The sequence below is a fragment of the Atractosteus spatula genome, chromosome 3 (assembly GCF_055471065.1).
Source record: "Atractosteus spatula isolate fAtrSpa1 chromosome 3, fAtrSpa1.hap1, whole genome shotgun sequence".
NCBI lineage: Eukaryota > Metazoa > Chordata > Actinopteri > Semionotiformes > Lepisosteidae > Atractosteus > Atractosteus spatula.
Window position 1 is genome coordinate 31,861,941 of NC_142708.1, and position 8,911 is coordinate 31,870,851.

The 8,911-nt window shown below is 35.5% G+C and overlaps 1 protein-coding gene across 1 annotated transcript; it reads right to left on the reverse strand.

Moving 5' to 3' along the window:
- Positions 1-1,295: 1,295 nt before the first annotated feature.
- Positions 1,296-7,432, reverse strand: otpa (orthopedia homeobox a). The gene is made up of 3 exons (XM_088911373.1): positions 7,357-7,432; positions 6,400-6,797; positions 1,296-2,748 (listed from the first exon to the last, which is right to left on the reverse strand). The coding sequence occupies exons 1-3, from the start codon at positions 7,430-7,432 to the stop codon at positions 2,221-2,223; spliced, it is 1,002 nt and encodes a 333-aa protein (XP_088767499.1). The 3' UTR covers positions 1,296-2,220.
- Between the last annotated feature and the right edge of the window lie 1,479 nt (positions 7,433-8,911).

Below are 8,911 nucleotides of genomic sequence, written 5' to 3' on the forward strand. Positions count from 1 at the left end.
ACAACTTGCAGTATGACTAAAATTGACCTTACCAATCAGAGCATTGTCGTGATGCTGATATTGTAGTTAGGAGGCAACGCAAAGAGGAAAGGGATTCCTAAAAAAAATAGAAAATCTGTTTTGTGTTCCCAAATGTCTTAATTGACCTTAATCGTGAGAACACCTTTTTGCTCTTTTCATGTTTCTACTTAAACTGAGGATGAACGTTGCAGGCCGAAACGCGATCTTCTCCGGTCGAGAATGAGCTTCTGGCAGCCTGGGTTGCTTGGTTTCTCTGAACTGTCTGTGTCTGCTACTGGACTCCTGTCCAGGTATAGTCCTCCCATGCGCCCTGTTCATCCTGGCCAGAATCCAGATTGGCAAAGCCCCGGCTAGAAATAAGCGATTTAGAAGGTTGGAATAATGATCGTTTTCACGAGCTACAGTATAAATCCATTAATTCTTGTCGTACCCTCAATGACCAAAGAAATTCGATCATCTGTGTAGAGATACGTGTCAGAACGATGCGGGAAGAACCAATATTTTACCATGTATCTTTCCTCCTTCAATAACCTAGGAGCAAAATAATAAGGGCGCCTACATATGAGTAGACAGTTACGGTTTCTTAGAATTTCTCCTTATTCATTAAATTGACCTCGTTTGTGAGATGTCACCTGTTCACCCTTTTAAATCACAAGAAGCGCTAGAGAGAACAGGTGAATGCCCCGCAAAAATTAAGCACATCCTGTATGTTACTATTAATCATATAGGCTACAATAATGTGCCATTTCTGACAAGACCTTTTTTCTCCAATAAATAGAATAGATTTTAGATTAATGTATTATAAATTAATGCATCTCACAAACTATTTAAAATATGATTTATAATAGGTGCTATAGTGTTTTCCTTTAGCTTTTAGCATGTCTTCTTTATACATCTGTTGTGCCATTATGCTGTTTTGACTGTTACTTTGTACTTTATGTTATTTATGAATAGCATAATCAGAATGTACCGCTGAGCTAATTACATTCTTTCAAGCATTTCCCAGAGACGTTAAATTATTCCGAATCTGAAAAATAAATAAAGGTCTCAGAAGACAGCTACTGTATGAAAGACCAATGTGCATATATAAATAAATACGAGTGCAGAGTAATTTATAATGCATATGGTAAGGTGAAACATAATATGAGCATTCGATCAGTGGCTACACGCACGACTGTGTGCAATTTAGTATGAATGCTTTAGTTCTAGTTTATGTAACTTACAGGGTTCCGCCCAACTCAGCAACAGCAAAGGCAAGGACATGTATAATGTGACATATTGAAAATGATTTTATTTATTCATTTACATTAAATTGATATAAACTCGTCCAGGAAACCAAAGTATAAGTGTTAAGTATAAGTTCAAACATTTAAGAAACCCAGTTTCAATAATAAGCACAGACAATAAGTTAGAACATATCACAAATAGACCAGAAGATAACAAGAATGCTTTATCTACACAAAACATCCTATATAACAGGTTATGTAAAGTTTCTTTTTCTTCTGTTATAAATATTATATCCCCAGTGTTTTAACCTGGCCAGCACATGCAGACAAAGCCGTTTCCTTTAAAATTATCTTATTTTAACTATATGTTTTCTTCATCTTCTCTGTATTCTTTTTTATTTATTTAATTTTTCTTGCTGTACAAACTTCCAGGGTTTTAAAATACACACGTGCACTGCGCATGCCTTTAGCCCGTCTTTGCATGCAGTGCAGGTGGCATTTGAAAATTATTTTCACAGAGCCTTGAGTTTTGACCAAACAGAATCCGTACTCAGCTCCTAATGTGAATAACTGTCGATAAATATCGAATTAAACTGATAGTTGTCCCCATCTGTATAGCGGTCATTTATGAATGCAGGCACAGCAACGGATGGTCAAAACTCCAATGCGCTATGTTTGATAAATACATATAAATAAACACGTGAAGTCAGGTCTAAAAAAGCCAAAATAGAAAACATTTTAACCAGGCTTAGCCAGAAGTTTGTAGTTATTTCTTACATTAAATGTCCACGTTTTCTTTGTCCCTTCGCACAAGTATTTCTGCTCAGGGGTTTGTGTACTCGTATGTTGGACACAGTCTCCTTTTCTTACTTGATTTCATATCCTGAGTAGACTTCCTGGTGTTTTACTTAGGTGACGGGGATTTTAATACAGAAAAAGAAAAAAAGGTTGTGGGCCTCTTCGATCGTTATTATTAAGTGAAACTCATTGAGACTGTGTGCTCGAGTGCTTTGCGGCGCAGGGAAGCGATGCTGGTCCCTCTCCAGACGTCACTATCCGGAGAGCTACAGAGCTGGGGTGAACCGGTCACGTTAGTGGGACCGGAGAGAGAGGCGGGCACCATGCCAGGAAATGCGGGCTGGTAGAGGTGTGACTGAAGTCCGGAGCCGTTAGAGGCCGCGGACAAGCTGTTGGACAGGCTCATGGAATTGGGAGGGGGACCAGCTCCAAGGCTGCACTGGGACAAAGACTGAGCCATGGCCTGCTGCCGGCCCAGAGCGGGCGGAAGTTGCAGCTGAGAGACGCCGGGCATTCCGGCTGCAGCCCAGCGGGTATCGTTGGCATGAAATGAACAGAGGCTGTCGCCCATTGCGGCTGCAGCGGCTGCAGCAGAGGGAAACTGTGGCAGGCCGTGGGTTGGTAGCAACGTACCAGGGGCTCGAAAAACGTTTGTGGTCTTCTTGCGCTTCTTCCACTTTGCGCGTCGGTTCTGAAACCAAACCTGGAGTTGAAAAGAAAATAAAGTCTAATTATTGAGTAGAAAGGCATTAATGGGCATGAAATATTTTTGTAAAAGTCTTTCCAAGGTATAGATTATTATCGTGCGATTAACCAGTAATATTGTGCTACTGTTATTTTTCTGTCATAATGTTTTAGGTAATTAAAAAACAGTCTTACTACAGTACGTCTATTACTGTACGTACATTAGTAATACAGTACAGTATATAAGTCTACTAGGTACATATAATGTATAATACTATTCTTAATCCGAATTAAGTAACAGCTCGAAGTCTGTGAACATTAATTTTCCACTCTAAATTGGTTATATACTGTATGTTCTTCCTTTAAGGGAATATTTATTTTCCGTTTATTTTAAAATTAAATCAAGATATAGAAATTAATCATATTTCAATATGCACTTGTAATATAAGCACGTTTTAGGCACCAAATTAGATCTATAACAGTTTAGCAAAATGGAAAACATAGACGAACAAAGATCAAATATGACATATAAGTCGGCGAAGGTACTCTTCATAGAATGAAGAATATCTCACTACATAAACTTTAGACGTCGGCTTATTCTTTTTAATTATTTAGGTAATTATTTGATTCGTGGCCTGTAAATAAAAATCAAATAAATTGAAGTTTTTAAGAGCAGATTTAAAAAGAAGTGTACATGGGTAAAAAACTTCTTTGTTTTTTAGTTTTATTTTCGAATCTTTCGCGTAGTTCTCATTACCCAAGACTATTTTTTAAAAATTTTATTTCAGCCTGATCATAAAGGTTAGTTTTTTACATTGTTATAAGAAAAACAATTAAGTATTTGTAATACCAATGTGTAGTTGAAAATCGAATATATATAAATTAAATAAATAGTTGCAATCTTGATACATGTTGGTTATAGTCAATGGCAGATATTATAAAATGCCATTATCAATATTCAGAATTAGCAACATTCTGGGTTTTAGAAACCAAGATTTCCAGTCCATTTAAAGAAAGTTCTGCTCGAATTGCTGTGATTTAAAAAATAAATAAAACAAAAACATTAATGTCCTTATGTAACGTATTAGCAGTATCAGAGATACTTTGGTAGTGAACAGTGAGACCAATACCTCAAGGAATTTTAACAAAATACGTCATCTTACCCTGTATGTACGCTGTGTATTATGCGTGTATACATATGTGAGTGAATATATAGGCCTTTATATATCTATACAGATATAACCTATTTGTCTCAAAGGCTGTAAATGATATTGAGTGTTAAATTTCTGCTGGGGTCCTTGAGGTTTATAAAGATCTCACTGCAATCCGGCTGATGATTAATGTGAAGATTTGGTAGGAAATCTGGGGCGCTGTATTAAAACTCAAATCTCAGGTTCACTCGGAGCAGCCATCCGTGAAATCCCGACCAAATTCATTACACTTTAATAGTGCTAGGGGGGAAAGAAAATGCAATTTCTCATTCCATTAAAAAACTAGAATATACTTTCAACTTGTCCGCTATTAAGACGTGGTAGGTGACAAAACCATTGGAAAGGAGCGCACTATGTTGACCACTCAGCTGCAAAACAATTTTATTTTTGTCATAAAATATTATTCAGCAAAGATATCTACGTAGACAGTATTTCGCTTATTTTATTTTTATGTAAATAAAATATTGAAAGCTAATTAATCCGTGCTAGAGACTAATGATTATGCTTATTATATTGCATATAATCTCGCAATTTGCATGATTTTCACATTGAGGGTTAATAAGCCATCCCCTGTTATAAATAATTCTGAAATTGGTTGATAATAATGGGCCTGGTTTTATTATACTACCTTGAAAAAGCTATACATACATAATGAACTGAAATATATCAGATAAGAATAAAAGTATGTGTGGAATAGGTATGTAAGACCTTCATTAAATGCCTATATTCGCCTAAAAATGAATCTATTGCATGAGTTAATTTAGCAGGCTTTAAAAAGCAACAGCGCGCCAATCAGATCTATGAACCATTATAATTTAAATAACGACTAGAACAGCCATCTACTACTAATGGGGAAGACGCCGAGAATTACGCACTAAAGAGTTTAATTTATTCCGGAGTATTTTCAGTCGAATATTTTTGCGAGCCAGTTAATATGATTTCAATGTATAAATAACACAAAAAAAAATTCTGACTGTTTATGTCGAAAAGCAATAACTATGAGAAAGCCCGTTTAACCGTTTAATTAAACAATTTTACAAATGAGAAAAAAATCATTTTTCTTCCTTTTCTTCTTTATATTATAATTATTATTGCTGTTGTTGATCATAGTATAGGCCCATTAATCTTAACAGTAAATTAGAAGTACGGAAGTAGTAACAGTAATATTTAATGTTGTATTTATAATTTAATAAAATTCACAACACCGATAGAATTTTCCTTTTAAAAGTCATTGCACATATTTGTTCGAATATGAGAATACTGTAAGTACTCAAATAAAAACAAATTTGTTTTAATCTTTATTGTGTGAATATTAACGTGTATGCATTAATCCTATTTTTGTCTATAAAGGAATGAATTTAAACGTCCTTCAACAAACAATTCTGTACCTACAGTAACTGTTATCGGGCAATTAATAACTGGCCTTGACAACAGAAGATGTAAGTACAGCAATAGTATTACTATTTATTCAATAGAGTAGTGTTCAGAGCAATACTCGTAGTCAAGTAGTAGCGGAAGAAGCAGCAGCCGTAGTTGTAGTTATTATTATTATTATTATTATTAATAATAATAATAATAATGCTTTCCGAAACCTCAGTTAACTGTTTTGCACGCAAAGCGGGAAAACTAAACAGTTTCAGCACCTTGGATAGCTCTATTACTTAACCTGATTGCTGGAAATAATTCGCTTTCCTTTCATTTAAGGAAAACAAACGGAAAACTAACATTTGACTCACGGAGAACCATATCAAAAGTCAACCAATATTTCTCTCTCTCTCGTTTACACAAACGCTGACAGGCTAATAAAACACATTAATGTATTAAAAACTTGAAAACTATTAAGACTCCAGAAATATCCAAAGAGTGACCGGGGATTGACCGTTACCCAGATACGTACTGTAGGGCCTTGGCAATCAAATGCATTCACGTACAATAGTTATAATTGGGTACATGTGCTTGATTTCAGGAATATTTAGGAAACAAATTACGTGTTTTTATTCTCTATAAATTGTTATTACTTTGTATATATAGCTAATTAGTGAAATAAAGAAGCGTCTTGACGAACGCGTTTTTTTCTTCATCGTGAAATTCAAAAATATATACCAATAGTTCATTATATATGGCATCAATCTAATATATTTCTCCGTCTGTTTATTTCTTTTTTTCCCCTTTTTTCCTTTTTTCCTTAGCAGTAAAACTATATTTCCGTGTCTCGTAGCTGAAGGTGAAAAAATCGGAGACTAATTTTGATATTGTCTTCAACGGTACTTAAATCTATATATCGATATTGATTAACGGTTAAATGTATTTAACTGCAGCATATTTTAGTTATCTTTCAGGATGTATTCGGTTGTGTAGCGTAAGAAGTCGGCAGTAGTTTTGTAATTACGGAATGATATTTTTAGCACAACACATGTACAATATAGCATGATGATTAAATTCTTGCAAACTGGCCTTACCTGTACGCGCGACTCTGTCAGACCGATTCTCAGTGCCAATTCTTCTCTCATAAAGATGTCTGGGTAATGGGTTTTTGCGAAGCTTCTCTCCAGTTCGTTAAGCTGGGCCGGAGTAAAACGGGTCCGGTGACGTTTCTGTTTCTGTTGGCTTTGTTGCCCACCTGACTGGTTCGGGTTCTGCTGTTGTTGCTTTTCCTGGTCTTTTGTGTTGACCTGGACACCGGAGGGGTTGGATCCAGCATTGTTGATGTCGTCTCCAGGGAGGAGAGTCGTCCCTTCTACAGTGTCCGAGCCCGGGGCTAGATCTCCAGGATGCCCGGGGTCCGATCCCCCGGCTCCCAGCCTACACTTCAATGCCTCCCTGTGTCCCAGAAGCTCCGCCGCTGCGTCCTTCATCCCTACAAAATAATATATCATGAAATAAGTCAGTTGGAGTAAAAGGATAGTTAAAACTTTCTTTCCTACAAAATGAAGCATTCACATTTGATTTTTATCAATAAAAACATAAGTTAGGTCATCAATCAATTATTAGTTTAAGTGGATAAAACGGTAAATTACAAATAACTGTATATTACAGCAAAAAGCTACAAATCAACAATATTTGATTAGTTATAATATCCATGCACCTAAAACCAACAACAAACCATTTTAAATTTTCTTTACGAGCAAACTATTCTCCAATGCTTATCGCTTACAATGTCTCGTTCTTTTTTACATTAATTTTATATAACACAAAATATTAGATCTAAAAATAGCATAATCTCATAATAGAATATTCTTAATTTCATTGGATCACAGCGCTATATTTAAAAATGGTTTTAAATCAAATTATGATGTAATATAAAAATAATTGCTTTTAAAGAGAATTAGCTCATTTAAATCATATTAGCTAAAATAAGGAACAAATTGTCAATTTCTCTGCTTGATTTTGTTAGATTAGAAGTTCCTCCAGCTTACAGTAGAGTTGAAGACCGGAGTTTGGTGACGATAACTCACCGAGGCGAGCATCCAGGAGGTCGGCGTGCGATAGCATTGCGCACCGCTCCAGGGTGAAACGCTTTCCAAAAAAAATTCTACAACTTTAAACTATTTAAAAAATATATATAGCCTAAATGAAAGAAAATTCGGTTTGTGGTTAAAAAGGAGGTCCCTTGCATTATAATGTCCTTTAGAGGGACTGGGAGGCGCTTAATAGTTGAATGAACCCATGAGCTTCTCCAAATGAGAACCAATCAGAATTGAAGCTTGAAAATGTCAGCTCCGCGAAGCTCTGCGGCCAACCACTCACATTCACAACCAAGCTACATTTACAAGTCTATTTCTCCTCATTTTCAAATCTGATTTATTAGCTATCAGCCTCAAATTATACCCTTTAAAATGACCTGATCTAATTTCTATAATGGCTACAAACCAAACTTAATAAACTGGGTATTTCTGGAATATTTGTTCAAATATACTTTATTTGAAGTGTTATTGTTCTTAAGATGGCTCTGTTCGCAGCCCGGATCTGATTTGCTCAACTTATTAGGCAATTTCAATATAAACATACCATCCCTATCACTCTACGGGCTTTAAATTACAGTCGTATAAAACCTTAGTGTTTTTAAGGAGAAGGAAGAAAAAAAATCATGGCAGAGTCCAGTGTAAAACTGATTCAGACGCAAATCTTAAGAAACTGCTTTAGTCAAGAGTAAATGCCTGACTTCTGTTTATTCCTTATTCTGTCAAGCATTATATATTTTCTAGGAAGTGCACTTTCTACCTGCATTTATTATATACATTTGGTGTTGTTTGTGCTCCAAGCGTGAGAACAAATAGCAATTGCATTGTTTTCAGATTTCACCATTTATATTTCACCCCTGTTGTAACATTTTAAGTGCGGTCTTCCACAAGCGAAGTGAACCATCTCTAATGTTCTGATTTCTCAGAGCCAGCCAACAACAAAGTTTAGATTAGTAATATATTCCTAACCAGAGTAATTTTCAAGATCATTAGGCATTTATGTAATTAGTGCCAAATCTATAAGCTTTTATTACGATTATTAGAGCAAAATCAGTATAAATTTGTACTAATTTACTACTGTTTAGACTTGGCTGTCAAGCGGGGGATTCTTATTGTAAATGATATCTGAGGAAATTAAGTGCAAAATTCGGTGGAAATTCTGCAGTGGGGTTGAACATGCGGTTTAGGAGTCCTTTTTTAAAACATACATTTGTATATTAAATGTCGTGAGATGAGGCTTGGGATATAAACAAACATCAAAAAACAAAAGGCTGCAGACGGCAATTACAGACTTATTCTTTCAAACGAACCGTATTGATTTTTAATCAAAATTGACTCAATTAAGATTATTTATTTTGTTCTAACAGTGCAAAACACAAAGAGATTTCTTATGAGCTATGCGGTAAATAATACCCTGCAAACACCGTAATTGGCAAGTTACACATTGACTCTTGCCATAAAGACACACACAGAAAAACTGAAAAATAAAACGCTTTTGGCAGATGCCAGT

What these genes read in the sequence shown, in the direction of transcription:
- otpa (XM_088911373.1), bottom strand. Translation starts at nt 7,432, where the DNA reads ATGCTATCGCACGCCGACCTCCTGGATGCTCGCCTCGGTGAGTTATCG. An exon ending in CTCCGGTCTTCAACTCTACT is followed by an intron (nt 6,798 to 7,356) that starts GTAAGCTGGAGG and finishes ATTATTTTGTAG; the next exon opens with GGATGAAGGACGCAGCGGCG. An exon ending in TGACAGAGTCGCGCGTACAG is followed by an intron (nt 2,749 to 6,399) that starts GTAAGGCCAGTT and finishes TTTCAACTCCAG; the next exon opens with GTTTGGTTTCAGAACCGACG.